Consider the following 16,871-nt stretch of genomic DNA (forward strand, 5'->3'; position numbering starts at 1 on the left):
CCACATCCCTAAGTACTTGTATTCTTGCACCTGTCTCAACTCATTCTCTCCAAGTCTCCATACCACATTACTTTAATCCTCTGACCTATTCACAATCATTACTTTGCTTTTCTCACTGCTAAACCTTACTCCAAAGTCTTTACCATAGCCATCCACTACATCCGACAAACTTTGAAGCTCATCTGCCGATTCACTCATAACAACTACGTCATCTGCATAAAGGAGCACACATACTTTATCATTCCCCACACTTACCCCTACATTCATTCTTCTCATCCTGGCTGCTAGCTCCTCTGTATACAGGCTAAAAAGGGTTGGTGACAATATACAGCCCTGCCTAACTCCTCTCTCACTCTTCACCCAGTCTGTTTCTATGTCTCCTAGTCTGTATCTAGCTCTTGTGTCCACATACATACTTTGCACTATGTTAACTATCTTTGCACTCAATCCAATCTTTTCTAAGACTCTACCTAGCATTTCTCTGTTCACTCTATCATAAGCTTTCTCTATATCCAGAAAACCTAGGTACAATTTATCCCCATCCTTCTTTTTCTTCTCAATCGTTTCATTCACCACAAACATTGTCCTCAGCTCTCCTATCTCTACGAAAACCATTCTGTTCTTCACCCAACTAACAGGCAGTCTTGATCTTGGTGGTGGACTGGTGGTGGAGGTGGTGGCTGCCGCTTCGACGGCTCCCTCATTACTTTCTTTTCGCTAATACTATTAAATCTCCAGCAGCTATCATATGGAGGTGATTTTGTACTTATACTATTTTTTTTCCACAAATTGAATTATACACCTACTCTAAATCTAGCAATTTGCTCATCTGAGGTCTGAGTTGCCTCTTCCAGAAGTGGTTGAGGGTCAGAAGTTTTCTTCCCCTAAGCATATGTAAATACTGTAATGGTCATTACTTTTTTTCCGGGAGACTTTTCTATCCATATTTGACTCTGGTGTCGTCATCCTGTGTATAATAAGAGAATAATGATTGTCTCGCCTTGATAGTCATCACCGGTGCTTTGAGCCTCCTTGGAGCGAAGAACTACTATAACTGGTGTTGAGGAAGGCATTCCAGGGTTGCTTCCTTTCATTACTACACTCAGTGAACTAAGCCACTACAGGCAGCACATATGGTATCTTTTCTTATCCCAGAGACTCCGACTTTAACACCTCTTCAATTTTCGTCATTTCCAATTTTGGTAATTCACTCAGCAACGCAGTACAGATACATTTATGGGAAATTGCACGCAAAGGCTTCCACTACAGGTGTATTCTGTAGAAAGTTCAGTGTCTCACCTGTCAAGGACGCAACCCTAGTAAGAAGTGACACGGTTGAGGGGTAGGATGGGGAAACACGAAAGCGACCCGTGCATCCACCAAAAAGGTTGATGTGTTTATTTCTACTTAATGTTCACAATAATTGTTTAATTGATAATTGTTTTAATTGATTCATGTCTTGTAGTTCTCAGATGTTTGTAAGAATGAGAAAACTAGTATTTGACCGTAGTTTTTTTTTTTTTTTTAAATTATTATTCAACTGCAAGTGACGGTCGCCTGTCTTGAATTTACCTGATCAAACTCACGCACTTCCTATTAACTCACCACGGACAATAAGGAAATGACTAAGTGAATGACTCAACATTCCGCAGTAGTGGTGTCACATGGCACCGCTGCGGTAAAGGCGTGGAGAGATGACGGATTATTTTAAAGTGGAGACAAAACGACTAGTCATTTAAGAATACAGTACCCTAAATACACAAAGTAAATCTATCTCCTTGGACAATTTACTATTCTAAACTACATTGACCGTCCTGCTGTCTCCTATGTATGTTCTTTATTTTATTCTCACCCTAATTTTTCTCGGTTTTCTCCTTTTGTACGACACCTCCCAACAATTTCACCAGCCGTGTCAATCCCTCTTCTGAATCAGCTATCTTTCTCAGCCTCTCCCATACCTTCCCTTTCCTCCGTATTTTCATTCCTTCCTTCAACGCTATCATCCTCTCCTATACCTTTTCTCTCCTCCATACTTCCTTTCCTTTCTCGAGGCTATCAGACTCCTATACATTTTCTCTCCTCCATGCTTCCCTTCCTTCCTTTCTCACACCACGCCTCACATCTTATATAGGTATATAGAAACATATAGAAACTCCTGTAATTTCATCTATTAAATCCTGTAATTTCTGCAAAAGAATAGCTTCCTTCATCCTAAATAATAACTGCAATGTAAAAAACTGCAAGTTCGCATAATGGAAGCAATACGAACGTAATGTGATAAAACTCTCACTGACGTTAATTTGAGTTAAAAAAAAACAGTAAAGATGTGATTTGAGGATTAACGAGCGACAGCAAATGTGCACACTAAAAGCAGTACCGACTTACAAATATGATAAAGAAAAAACTTAACTGCCATCTGTTCAAGTGAGTTTAGATAAATAGTATCCAAGTGGTTTTTTAGACTAAGGGATGGCTAGAAAATATATGAATAGAAAAAAAAATATGATAAGAAAAGTTAAAGGACATTTGTTGAAGTAGGAATAAAAACAAAACAGTATCCAAGTTATTTTGAAATTAAAGAATGGCTAAAAAGTATATAAAGATGAAACATCGTAAGAAATAGTTCAATGACATCTGTTAAAAAATGTAAAAAAATAGTATCCAAGTGATTTTGAGATGAAGTAATTGGAAAATATATAAATAGACAAAATCTTACAATATATATATATATATATATATATATATATATATATATATATATATATATATATATATATATATATATATATATATATATATATATATATATATATATATATATATATATTAAAAAAGAGAACTGAAAAATATAAACATAAAACTGGAGTACATCCATGTAAAAAAAAAAAATAAATAATAATAATAATAACTAAAAAAAAATAATAATAATGATGTGGCTAAATAAATAATACCCACTTGGCTGTGACGCGCAGGACGAAACTCTATATTAGCAGCACAGATATCTCAGTCACCGTGATAAGAGTATCTAAAGAAAATACTCGTAGCCGCGTTAATTAAGTCTTGGGTAATCAGAGCAATAATTCTAAACTGTTTTTTCTTCACGCCCTTATATATATATATATATATATATATATATATATATATATATATATATATATATATATATATATATATATATATATATATATATATATATATATATATATATATATATATATATATATATTTTTCTCTCTCTCTCTCTCTCTCTCTCTCTCTCTCTCTCTCTCTCTCTCTCACACGCAGCAGAGGAGAGGCGGGAAAACTGTACTTGGAAAGAAAATATTGTCTGCGAGTCTGCTGCGTGTTTACTTTACTTAATATCGAGTTTTTAATGATCGTAATATATATATATATATATATATATATATATATATATATATATATATATATATATATATATATATATATATATATATATATATATATATATATATATATTGATCCATTTTTCTCTCATTATTATTATTATTATTATTATTATTATTATTATTATTATTATTATTATTATTATTATGTCTATTATTATTAAGCAGGCAAGCAAAACCGTGTTTAATAATCATCCAATGACATATATAGGGCAGACATCTCGGGAGGTTGCGGCTGACCAAGGGCTGACTAAACTTTACATTCATCTTGTATCACTGGGTGGCCGCGGACAGTCCTCGGTCACACTTACTAATATCACTCAATAAGTCTCCCTACGCGCTACCGAGGTACCGATACTTTACATGGAATCTTTAACTACAATCGGGCTGCTGAATGTCAACAGTTTTTTTGTTATGTGTTTATATGCTACGAAGAAAAAAATGTAGGAGTGCATCGAATTGAATGTTTCTACCTGATAAGCCTTTTTTTTTTTTTTCAGAGGATGATGAGAAAGGAGGTAATTGTCTAATACCGAGTAAAAAAAAAATGAAAAGAAAATAACGTATGAACTTGGTTAAGAACAAAATAAGGGTAAGAGGGAGTGGAAACAGTTGTGCAGCGACGCCACGAGAGGGAGGGAGGCATGCAGTTAACAAAATAAGAGTAGTAGGCGTAAAAGTAGAGGAAGAAGATAGCAAGAAATGCAACATTGCAACGAAAATGTAGAGGATGAAGACACACAGAGGAGGGGAGGTGATAAGACGAAATGTTCGTGACGCAAATCAAGAGGAGAGACGAGATGTGGGGATGGAGATGTTGGAGATAAACTATTAGGAAAGAGAGGAAGGTTTAAAAGAAGGTTCGTGAATGCAGTGAAAGAAGATATGTTTGTAATGGTTGTGACTGAGGAAGGCGTAGAAGACCGAGAGCTTGAAAAGGCTTATCCGCTGTGGCAGCCTGTCACCTCTGATAGGTGCAGCCGGAGGAAGAGTTAAGTATGTCTATCCAATAAGAAAATGTGAGAGGAAGGTGAACTGTTCAATACCTTGAGTCTTAATGATATAATAAAAAACAAATTGCATTAACGACTAAACGTTTACCAGAGAAGTATCAGCACATCTATCCACAGACTAACTGAAGAAGCTCAAAGAAGATTAAGTTAAGTGTGTCAGTTTAATAGTGGAATGTGAGAGGAAGGGAGGTGGACTGGTCATTACCATGGAGGTGGACTGGTCATTACCATGGATCTTGAGGCGTAGAAAACCGTGCTTGTTAGAGAAGGTTGACCCACTGTGGAGACCCCTAAATAACCGAAAAAAGACCAAGTTAAGTGAGAGAGGAAGGTATGTGGACTGTTCAGTAACACGGGTCTTAATGATAAAATAAAAGACGTTTGTATTCACAGTTAAACGTTTACTAGAAGGGTATCAGCACATCTATCCAGGGACGCCACGTACAGCCATCGTCTTGAGGCACAACTACAGCAGATCATTAAAATTGTTCAAAGTATAAAAAAATGAGAATATATCATGGAACACACACATTTAAGTATTTCTTGTAATATCTCCTATTACTATTATGCATTTTTATTCTACGTTTAATTTTCTTTTTTGTTTAAATAGCGTAAAGTTATAGTGGAGAAAACTATGGTAATATAGTGTTGACGTAACATAGTTGAGAAGGAAAATTAAATATCAACTTTTGCCTAAACGTATATAAAATTATATATAAAAAACACATGAATGATAACAGTAATAATGGAAGCTATGGTGCATAATATCTACAAAATAACAGAAAACGGAGATTGGTAATGGTGATTAGAAGAATACATAAAAAAAAAAGAAAGAAAATGGTAACAAAAATACAATATACTTTTGATGTCTGAATAACAACAGTTAAAGGAAAGATGAGAGAGAAGAAAAAAAAAAGCCTAAAATAAGCACAATATAAATTGGTATTGGATATAATAATAATAATAATAATAATAATAATAATAATAATAATAATAATAATAATAGAGCAAACTAGAAGAACGAACGACAACAACATGGAGCAGGTAGTAGTAGTAGTAGTAGTAGTAGTAGTAGTAGTAGTAGTAGTAGTAGTAGTAGTAGAAGTAGTAGTATGATTAATAGTTAACAATATCAACGCAGTACTCGAGGCGATCATCACAAGCCTTTCCCTCGATAACACCACACCACCATAACACTACCACACCCACACGTCCCTCCCTCCCCCAGGCGACACCACATTCATGTCCCTGGCGGAGGCGTGACCATTGGGGCTGTGCGGGACACTCACTAGGACAGGCCGTCTAATTTTCTTTTGCCTTTTGTATTAATAGCAGTCAATCGTGCAATTCAGTAGTATTTCTGCTTCCCATGTGTCTGTGTAAGATAACTCTCTTATAATACTCATTCGAAAATTTTCAGTTCTATTTTGCTAATACAGGTGAATTATAACGCTGTCTTGTTTTCTTTTGCCTTTGAATGTTACTAGCTGTCAGTTTAATGGTATTTCTGTTTCTGACGTGCCTTTCATATAAAACAGCACTGTTCTTAATTTTTCAGCTCTATATTGCTAACACGGGTGAATTATGCCATTTCCTTATTGACTTTTGGGCGGTTTTATTGAATTTCCCACAGTACACGTAGTTATGGCAGTACTCTGGTGTCAGATCTCGCCATATTAAGTATTCAGAATTATAACACAGCGTCGAGTATTAAGAATAACAACGGTAAAGTCAAATGATAGAATTGTCTGCAACTGAAAATTTACCAGTATATCTTAACTCAATTATAAAATTACTCACATAATTTGCAGCCGTAAGCCACACGTCCTGCTCTCCACCTCCATACACTTCGCCAGCCAGGCATAACTAACACACTACAGTCTCCCTTCCACTTCTTTCCTCGAGACTAGAAAACATGGTTCGAACAATTGTTTCACATATCGCTGGTTGTTTCACGGGTTCGGGAGCGCCTCACAGTCACTCAATAACGCTTAAGAACACGATGCTTGCACTATCATAGCTTCCAGAAGTGTAGGTCTGAGTCCAAGCGTCATGGGTATGTTTGCTCGGTTGGTAGATGAGTAACCGTGCTACAATTCCGTAGTTCGAGCGCAGAGTCGAACCTTGAATCTCACACGATTCTACTGCTTGGTTCCGTAATTGATTATCTGGCAGGTTTTGTCTTTAGTCTTTCCCTCACCGGGCATTGTTCTCTTTCCTGCTGCACTTAAGGCTTATATCTTATCTAGTAAAACATTTTGCATTACGAGTATCTGGCCCCAGTTGGCAACATTACCTCGCGTTTCACTGCCTGGTTGGGTGTCGCCGCGACTTCTCTCCCGCCACCGACTGTCCTGCATCGCCGCGTCCCACACAGCCGCGCCTGTCACTTGTTAGGTAGCAATACGTCCATCACTGCTCTCCTCTACTCACTTGGTCCTATCTTTAATAACATATCCAATAGTCTTCAAACCCATAGCTTCTTGGTTAATTGAAGCGCCACAAAACTGTCATATGGCGCCGTCTTGTAGAATCGAGCCCTTAATCTTCCATTGCTGTCCTCTGTCCTCCCAGACTCACTTAGTCCTTCACTAGCGTGCCATTGAAAGTCTTAAAGTGGGAAGGCTGATTTGACATGGCAAGCCTTCCTCCCTCATCTTTCTCTTCACTCAAGGAAGAGATACAGGTAAGCTTCTTCCTTGGTGTTCTCAGTAACCTTGGTTCCTCTTAAGGCTCTCGAACTCAATTCAGCTCTTCGTATGTCCGTGCGTAGCTGGCCGCTATCCAAGCCAAATCCTCGCAGCATTACATTATTTAGTCTTTGGTGCATCTCCACAGTGTAAAACCTCTCAGGCAGTGAAACGGAAACACTCTGTCTTTTCACAGCTCACGTTCGGTATTTTAAGAATACATAGAGTATGGATCTAGACCAGGTTTTTGTTTAGTTACTAGCTACCACTATCATATCACTTGTGTCGCCGCCGCCGCCGCCACACCACATTCTCCCGACAGAACAGCACACAACAACAAAACGGGGAACGAGAAACACTTTGGTCTGCGTGCGGGAGGCGAGTCTTGCTTACTATAGTTTCACTTTTACTACAAACCAAAATAATAATCTGGTGCGTGTGTGAACAGTCATCTCAGTGTTACAACCAACAGACAGACAGACAGACAGACGGACAGACAGACAGATAAACAAGGGTCAGTCACCAGTACCAACCTTTTTTTTTTCTTTTCTTTCTTTTTTGTATCTTTGCTGGAAAATATTTTACGTCATCACATCATCAGTGTAGGAACTTTGTCACATCCACTTCTCTCCTCCTGCCTCGACCCCTTGAGACACACACACACACACACACACACACACACACACACACAGTATAATCATGTGGAAGCTGGTGCTTACAGTGATATTTACTAGTTTCAATTATTTTCTTCTTCAACTTCATTTCTTTCTTTCTTTTCTCCCTCTCTTCCTCCTTTTCTTCTTCAACATTTTCTTCCCATTTTTTTTCTTGAATTCCTCCTCCTCCTTTCACGACACAAACCACACTCATCCTCGTGTCCTGATTGCACTCCTCCTTGCTGGCACATCACGTGATATGATAACGCGGCTGACAGAATGTGGCAGGGCGCGTGCATCACCCTCCTCCTCCTCCTTCTCCCGTGCTTTCCCTCAACACAGTAGTTTTTGAAAGGACACTGGCAGCAAGTAAAGTTTTTATCAAAGCACAAACAATGAATTATTTTTGCTCTTTTATGGACTGTATATGTGTATATACTATAGTAACGTCAAACAACAGCGAACGGATATTATTATAGGACACACACACACTTACATACATAAAACACACACGCACATATCAGACCAACTACACCGTTATATGTATGGGAAGTTACGTACATAGAGGATAGAAAAGTGTACATGTAAGCACAAATGTGAATGCATATTACACACACACACACACACACACACTTGAGATCAGAACAGGTCTCCCTCAGTCACTCTTCGCGGGGCCGCCTGGCATTCAGAAAGAGCTTGGTATCATTGGCCAATCAGGTGCGTCCTTCCACCGCCTGCCACGCTGTGATTGGCTGGACAAGCGAGCTCGAGGCGAGCATCCCCGCGGTGGACGCAAGGAACCAATGCGCGGAGAGTTGGGTTGGTGGGGTACTTGAGTAAATTTCCCGTTTTCTTTTTTTATCTGGTAATGCTGCGTCGCCACAGGTGCCAGGGCAGCCATACACATCCACACACACACACACACACAGACACACACACACACACACACACACGGAGGCGCCTCGTCTAGTACAGTCCTCCCATCACCGTCACCACCACCGTCACCATCACCAGCGTCACCGCCACCCGACTCCCGCTCGCCTGACCAGCCCCGTCACTTCAGCGGTTCCTGCGGCGGTTCCTTCTTCGCCGCTTGCCCCTCCGACACTCGTTGGCATGTATGCAGGACCCGCGGTGCAGCACAGTGGGCGGGGGGCAGTAACAGCCAGGGCGACACCGCTTCTTGTGACACTTAGGGTTGGGCGTCGGGTTCCGGCAGGTGGCACGGCAGGACGGGGCACAGTCCATGTACTTGGCGCCGTGGGGGCACTTCAGACCTGAGGGAGGGAAGGAGGCGCGTCAGTCATTCGCTATTCAGTAATTCCAGTGATGGTAGTTATTCAGTAATTCCAGTGACGGTATCAGCAAACTTAAGACTCAAACAGCCTTTTCAATCACACTTGTCTGTCATAAACTTGAGTTTATTTCTGTATTATGATGGCTAAACAGGGGCACAGCAGCGTAAGTCATTCAATATTCACTTAGCAGCATTTTCAATATACAGTTCTAAAGCTGCTTTTTTTTTTTTTATCTAAAGATGAGGTAATCAAGCGATGAGTTTAATCTAGTGGTGAGAAAACAGTGGATAAAAATAAACACTTTGGTTATTAAACGTAAGTAAAATAATAGAGAGAGTTAGAGAATGTTCGCTATGTATGTAGTACGTACAGCAGGAAGGAAGATGACAACTGCTGCATGAAGAACGGTAGTGAGACGTGAGAGAAAATAAGATTTTGTGTCCATAAGAAGACAGAAAGAAATGAGGAGAAACACGCAGTTCTTGAATATCTGCGTAAAGGGAAGACAGGCTTTGGTGTGAGTGTTACGGGGTGTGAAGCATGAGGGGAAGACGAACAAGCAGGTATGATATAAGGGTTACTGGGGATGAGAAGAGAAACAAGTAGAACATTGAGTTTGATCTATGGTCAATTAATGAGGAACCAGAGAATAAGGAGAGAGGAAAGACTGAATAAGTGACGGCAAAGAGAGACGTGAGAGAAAGTGAGGTTTTGTGCCCACACGAAGACAGAAGAACCACGTCGGTGTCAAAAGAAATAAAAAAACACTCGGTTCTTTCATAATTATATGAGTAGCAAGGAAGGGTTTTGGTGTGAGCGAAGTACAAAGAACGCGAAAAAATTAAGAGGTTACTGGGGATAAGAGAATCAGGTAGAAGACTGAGTTTGATCTATGGTTAGGGAATGAGGAACCAGGCAGAGGCCCAAAGAAGCAAGTAGAGGACAAACAGGGTTTGATGTATGGGTGAGGAGCGAGGAATCAGGGAAGGGGAGGAGGCTGACTGAATAATGAATTCTTTGGCACCGCAACAACATCGTATATAGGTCAGAGGGCGCCGCAGAAATAAGGGGAGGGTTGAATAGAGCTTTTGCTGAATAGTTAAAAAAAAAAAAAAAGAGTGGGATGAGAGGTGTAGGGAAGGTTAAAAGACGGGATGAAGGGAAGAAATTAGTTAGTTTAGGGAAGGGAAGGAAAGAAAAGGAAACGTCAGGGAAGGGAAGGGAAGGGAAGAGAAGGGAAGGGAAGGGAAATGAAGGGAAAGACAGGGAAGGGAAAGGAAGGAAAGGTAAGGCAAGGAAAGGGAAAGAAATGGAAGTGAAAGGAAGTGAAGGGAAGGACAGGACAGGACAGGATAGAGAAAGAGAGAGAAACGAAGGGAAGGGAAGGGAAAGAAAGGAAAGAGAAGCAATGGGAAAGGAAGAGCATGATTTTTTGGCAAAGGTTTAGAAGAAGTAGGATAGAACATTGCATGGCTGGTATTTTTGGCTCCGCAACAGGAAGACGAAAGAGGTGTGCACGAAAGGGAAGTGACGGAAAAATTCTCCTATTATGATTTCAGAAGTTTTCACCGAAGGTTTGAAAAGATTAGGATGAAAGAGATGAGAGTGTCATGAAAGAAAGTACAAAAGATTTCAAAGGATTATCAAGAACAGTAGACTCTTGTATCTTTCATGACTGTTTGATTACACAGTTCTACATAAATTATAAGGCAAGAACAAATTTTTCTATCAAGGTGTCGGAAATTTCTTTGGTGTACGAAAAAAAAAATGCTTGTGCACAAAAAAAAAAAATGTATACAAAAAATGCTGTGTATAAAAAAGCAGTGTAAAAAGGAAAATGCTGGTTTAAAAACATGTTTTGTAAAAAAAAAGAAAATACTGTGTGAAAAGGAAAATATTAGTATAAAAAAGAGAATGCTGGTTTAAAAAAAATGCTGTGTAAAAAAAGAAAATGCTGTATAAAAAGAAAATGCTATGTAAAAAATAAAATGCTAACATAACAGGTTTATAAAAATAACATGTGGTAAAAAGAAAAGAAACGAAAAAAAATAATGAAAAAATCTAACTGTACTGAAGCCAAGTATAAAATTTCCCTGACCTCCACAGCCGCTGATTTTCCGCCAGTCCTGCACCTCGATGCCCACACGCTGGCACTGCCGGGCGTACGCTTGCAGGGTGTCACACTCACAGCGGCGCGGCGGCTTGCACTCACACATGTCCAGCATGCACGACCTGGGGGTGGTGGTGGTAGTGGTGGTGGTCAGTGGCGCTAGCTGGGTTTTTACTTTTCTTTTTTTTTTTTTTTTTGTTACCATTGTAGTAATCTGTATAATATTAACACAAAAATTACACGACTCTCTCTCTCTCTCTCTCTCTCTCTCTCTCTCTCTCTCTCTCTCAATATAGTAGGACATGAAAAGGCTTAGATTGTGGATTAACAGCAGCAGCAGCAGCAGCAGCAGCAGCAGCAGCAGCAGCAGAAGAAGAAGAAGAAGAAGAAGAAGAAGAAGAAGAAGAAGAAGAAAAATAAATAACAACAACAACAACAACAACAACAACAACAACAACAACTACTACTACTACTACTACAACAAAAAAGACCAGGCAGACAGAGACACAGAAACAGGATGACACGAATGTATGGCTAATCCTGCAAACCACACACACACACACACACACACACACACACACACACACACACACACACACATAAGACACTAAACCAACAACACATCACAACGGACAAACAAGACGAAAAAAAAAACAAAAAACACTCAAATACTCACTCGTAGAACTTCTCAAAGGGGACGACAGCATGGCACGCCTCGAACACAGTACTGTTGAGGAGGCCACACTCATTCTGCCCCGGCCTATGAGTCTCGGAACAGGTCAATCTCTGCGTCCTCCTCCTTGGGCCATTCTGGGAAACGTTGTGTCTATTCATCTTGAGGGAACACTTTCTGGCCCGCCCCACCGCCCACGACACCGCCATCTGCGAGGCCCCGTCTGCTCTCACGCCTCTCTTAGTCACCATGTCGTCCGTCTCGTTCCCGTTGTAGTTCCCGCAGAGTCCACACGTGTGACCCTGCATGGAACGAGGCACCTCCACCTCCACATAGCTCAGGCCATCCCACAGCACTCGCACACCTGGGGAGGGAGGCAAGTTTGTGGTGGTGGTTATGGTGAGTAAGAAAGGGTAGCATGAAAGAATATTTCGGTTGTTGTGGTGGTGATGGAGAAAGGGTGGTATTGAAAGGATATGGTGGTGGTGGTCGTGGTGGATTACAAAGGGTTACAAAGAAATACAAGCAGCAGAAGACACCTTTTACTTGGTAGGCTGCTTCATTTCACTACTCTGCATTAATTACTAGTAGAAAGACCATCATAGTGGAGGAGGAGGAGGAGGAGAAGGAGGAGGAGGAGGAGGAGGAGGAGGAGGAGGAGGAGGAGGAGGAGGAGGAGGAGGAGGAGGAGGAGAGGCACTAAAAAGTAAGACAAGGAGGAGGAACGCAAAGGAGAACACGGAGAGGAACAAAGAGCAGCAGACCCATTGGCTCTAGTAAATCTGTTTGTGATGAATTACACTGTCTAATCTGTAGTGAGGCGTGGGATAGTACAAGAGAAGGCTCCTCCCCACATACCGAGGAGAAAGAGGAGGAAGATGAGGGGGAGGAGTACAAAAGAATCAAGGAATACTAAGGAAGACCAAACAGCAACAGACTTTGAGGCTATTTGGGTAACTATTCTACACTCTTAATAGGAGAGACAGTATAGTACAGGAGAAGGCTCTAATAGTACAAGAAAACGCTTAACAGTATAGGAGAAACCTCAATAGTACAGGAGGAGGAGGAGGAGAAGGAGGATTACCAAAGACTGCATATGAACAAACGGCAACAGTCTATTTAGGAGCTTATTCCAGCTAACTACTTGATGAGAAGGAGGAGGAGAAGGAGGAGGAGGAGGAGGAGGAAGAGGATGAAGAGAAGATCAGGAGGGAGGAGAAGAGCAAGAACGAGAAGGAAAACCGATCGCTATAAATAACTGATATATCAACTTATTTATTTAACTAATCCAAATATTGGCTCTGAGTATCACGTGATGGACAAACCTTTAATCCTCTCCTCCTCCTTGCGCGGCCTCCCTGCCTGCCTGCCTCTGCGTGACTAACTGCTGCTAATTATAACTAACAATTCTGACGTCAAGAAACTCCAAGGGGTCATTCACTTCCCAACAGCTTTCATTTTAACATTACAATATTTACAGCACAACCAAGACTCTCAAATTGCAATTAATAAGGCTCTGACAAAAAAAAAAAAAAGATACAAAGTTTATGAATACAATTCGAATGAAGGAGGAAAACTATAATGAATGCTAATTGACTGTGTGTGTGTGTGTGTGTGTGTGTGTGTGTGTGTGTGTGTGTGTGTGTGTGTGTGTGTGTGTAAAATTGCTGTGGTTATTAATCTATCTATCTATCTATCTATCTGTGAGTGTGTGTGTGTGTGTGTGTGTGTGTGTGTGTGCGTAAAATTGCTGTGGTCATTAATCTCTCTCTCTCTCTCTCTCTCTCTCTCTCTCTCTCTCTCTCTCTGTGTGTGTGTGTGTGTGTGTGTGTGTGTAAAATTATTGTGGTCAATAAACTATCAATTAATCTCTCTCTCTCTCTCTCTCTCTCTCTCTCTCTCTCTCTCTCTCTCTCTCTCTCTCTATGTGTGTGTGTGCGTGTGTGTGTCTCGTACCTTCAGGAGTGGCGAGGGTAACGGCACGCCCTTCTTTCTTGAGGCTCATCACGCCCGGGGCTTCAAAGGGAGGCTTCACCACCGTGCCGTTCACCTTGACTCGGAGCTTCTGGCATAGCTTCACCTAGGAGAGACAGGGGGGCGATTAAGTGGTGATGGTGGTGGTGGTGGTGGTATTAGTAGTAGTTGTAATGGAAGTAGTGGTATTATCATTATTATTATTATTATTATTATTATTATTATTATTATTATTATTACTTCGTCACTACTATTTTTTTTCAGCAACAGTATTAGAAGTAACAATAGCAAAAGTAGTGTTAATAGAGTCCGTAGTAATAGTAATAGTAGTAGTAGTAGTAGCATCAACAGCAGTATTAGTAACGTAAGTACTGATAATCTGATAAAAAAAAAGTAAGTGAAATCTTAAGTTAACAATAACAACTTACAAAGTATAACACAATCTCACACACACACTCACACACACACACACTCACACACACACACACTCACACACACATACACACGCACACACACTCTCTCTCTCTCTCTCTCTCTCTCTCTCTCTCTCTCTCTCTCTCTGCCTCACCTTGGCGTTGGGGAGCCGCAGTGTGAGGCTCTTGGTCCACGAGAAGTTATTGGAGCGTCGGGCGTCGTTGTTCACTTTGAGGCTGAATCTGGATGACCTGGGCACGCCCCGACAGGTCTCCGCCAGGGTGTACTTGCAGGCGCCCTGGAGGTGAAGGGGAGGTAAGAGAGAGACGTGAGGAAGGTTAGAAAAGAGATTCAGATTCAGATTCAGATTCAGATATTTGTTCCATTATTCCACGTTACAATGGTTATTCTTGGTGTGGAATGCATTACAAAAGTTATTAAAAAAAAGTGATGTCTTGGTTACGTAATAAAAAGAGAGGGCCAGAACTCGATTAAAAGAGCCTGCAGAAAATCAGCTGAGGGAAGAAGATCGAGGTAAGATAGAAAGTGAGATGGAGGGATGGAACTACGGTAGAACTTCAACGGATGGGAGTTACAAAGGAAAGAAACAACTGAGGGAGACTCGTGCATGGCGCCAACCCCTTACGGCGAAAGAAGACAACGGTTATTCTTGCAGTTTCAATTTACAGATCTTCATATGTCTACTTTATTTGTGTCTAGTGTCTAATCTAATATTAAATTGAATGTTATTTCGTACCATATACAGTACGTTGTCCCAGGTGCACGTTAGAAACACTGTGGTGGACAGATGTAGTGGTGGTGTGGTAGGAATAAAAGTTAAGATATCTTTTGTTGTGGTGCAGCAGCTATAGTGATTAATAGTGGTCCGTTCTGCTGGTATTCCGTGAAGGGGGACAGAGGATAAGAGGTTTCTACCGCAAGTATTCCCATTCTTTCATCCCTCTTACTGGTAAACTGTGGAACTCTCTGCCTAATTCTGTATTTGCTACTGCCTATAACTTAAACTCTTTCAAGAAAAAGATTTCAAGACACATCTTGAATATTATTTTAAATTACTCTGTTTTTGGGGACTGGCATCTTCAGTGGGCTTTTTTTTTTCGCAGTCATTTTGCCGCCCTTGGCCGGAACACCTCTTATATATATATATATATATATATATATATATATATATATATATATATATATATATATATATATATATATATATATATATATATATATATAAGAGCTAAAATGGTGATAAATTGTGGTTAGCTTGTGGTGAGCTTGTGGTTGTGGTGGAAATCTTGTAGTTGGTAGATTAGAAGTGGTGGTGATTAACATTTTTGTGGTTGGTGTCGGAAGGTGTCTTGCGGTGGAGTTTTTGTGGCTGTGGTAGTGGTGGTGTCTGTGATGATGTTCTCGTGGTACGATCAAGAGTAGTGGTGATTAATATTCTTTAGTGGCTGTGTGGAGGAGTATTGTGGTGTTTCTTTGATGGTGGCGGCGGTGGTGGTGGTGGTCATGGTGATGTTTAGTAGCATAGACTCAGTGTGCCACAATACATTACAATATCTGAAGTACAGAGCTCAGCAGGGAAGGTAGGAAAGAAAGAAGGGAATATCTGTATGTGTAAAACGAAATAGGGAAGAAGAAGAACGGACGAATATGTCTCTCCTTTCATCTCTCCATCTCAAGTTGGAATCTTTGAAGTGTGTAATCCACCCCCCATCTCTCTCTCTCTCTCTCTCTCTCTCTCTCTCTCTCTCTCTCTCTCTCTCTCTCTCTCTCTCTCTCTCTCTCTCTCTCTCACCTGGAAGTTGAAGAGCATGCCGTCAAAGGTGCGGTAGTGCGGGTCTCCAAACACTACACACACGCCGGGCGCCTCCTCGCAGCGCGGGCAGCACTCGTCCTCTGACTCCACGCGCTGCCGGACACCCAGTGAGAATCTTATTAATGGGTGAACTCTTGAAGCTTGAGGCGGAATGTAGTGTGTGTCAAGGTATGGAAAGAAAACCCTCATTTATCTGATTTTAGGGGATATGTTTGTTAGAGGGTCTTTCATTTATTTATTCATATACTCGTCCTCTGACTCCACGTTGCAGTTCACACATAAGAACATAAGAAATAAGGGAAGCTGCAAGAAGCGACCAGGCTTACACGTGGCAGTCCCTGTATGAAATATACCTACCTATTTCCATCTATTATCCCCATCCATAAACCTGTATAATCTTCTCTTAAATCTCTCTAATGTCCTAGCACTAACAACATGATTACTGAGTCCGTTCCACTCATCTATCACTCTATTTGAGAACCAATTTTTTCCTATCTCTTTCCTGAACCTAAATTTTTCAAGCTTGAATCCGTTATTTCTTGTTCTACCCTGGTTGCTGATCCTAAGAATTTTGCTTACATCCCCCTTGTTTGGGAGTCTTATTAATGCATGAATTCTTGAGGAAGCTTGAAGTGGAATGTAATATGTGTTTGTGAAGGTATGAAATAAAAAGCTGCATTTATCTCTATTTTTTGAGGGGTGATGGTTAGAAGGTCTGTAATCAGGATAGAACTAAAGATAATATGTTGAAGCTTGATAAAGTTGGATTGAGGAAACAGATAGAAAGGAATTGTTTATCATA

At 40.5% G+C, this 16,871-nt stretch overlaps 1 protein-coding gene across 3 annotated transcripts in view; it reads right to left on the bottom strand.

The window, feature by feature from the left end:
• Positions 1 to 4,800: 4,800 nt before the first annotated feature.
• LOC135116384 (BMP-binding endothelial regulator protein-like) overlaps positions 4,801 to 16,871 on the bottom strand; it is a 157,404-nt gene continuing 145,333 nt past the window's right edge. For all 3 annotated transcript variants that reach the window (XM_064033810.1, XM_064033813.1, XM_064033811.1), the window contains 6 exons: positions 16,049 to 16,162; positions 14,390 to 14,533; positions 13,804 to 13,927; positions 11,851 to 12,211; positions 11,163 to 11,296; positions 4,801 to 9,043 (listed from right to left, as the gene is read on the bottom strand). In XM_064033810.1, the coding sequence (XP_063889880.1) occupies positions 8,826 to 9,043; positions 11,163 to 11,296; positions 11,851 to 12,211; positions 13,804 to 13,927; positions 14,390 to 14,533; positions 16,049 to 16,162 (1,095 nt within the window). In that variant the 3' untranslated portion in view covers positions 4,801 to 8,825. The remainder of the gene's footprint in view (positions 9,044 to 11,162; positions 11,297 to 11,850; positions 12,212 to 13,803; positions 13,928 to 14,389; positions 14,534 to 16,048; positions 16,163 to 16,871) is intronic.

Source organism: Scylla paramamosain, chromosome 31, assembly GCF_035594125.1.
Source record: "Scylla paramamosain isolate STU-SP2022 chromosome 31, ASM3559412v1, whole genome shotgun sequence".
Taxonomy (NCBI): Eukaryota; Metazoa; Arthropoda; class Malacostraca; order Decapoda; family Portunidae; genus Scylla; species Scylla paramamosain.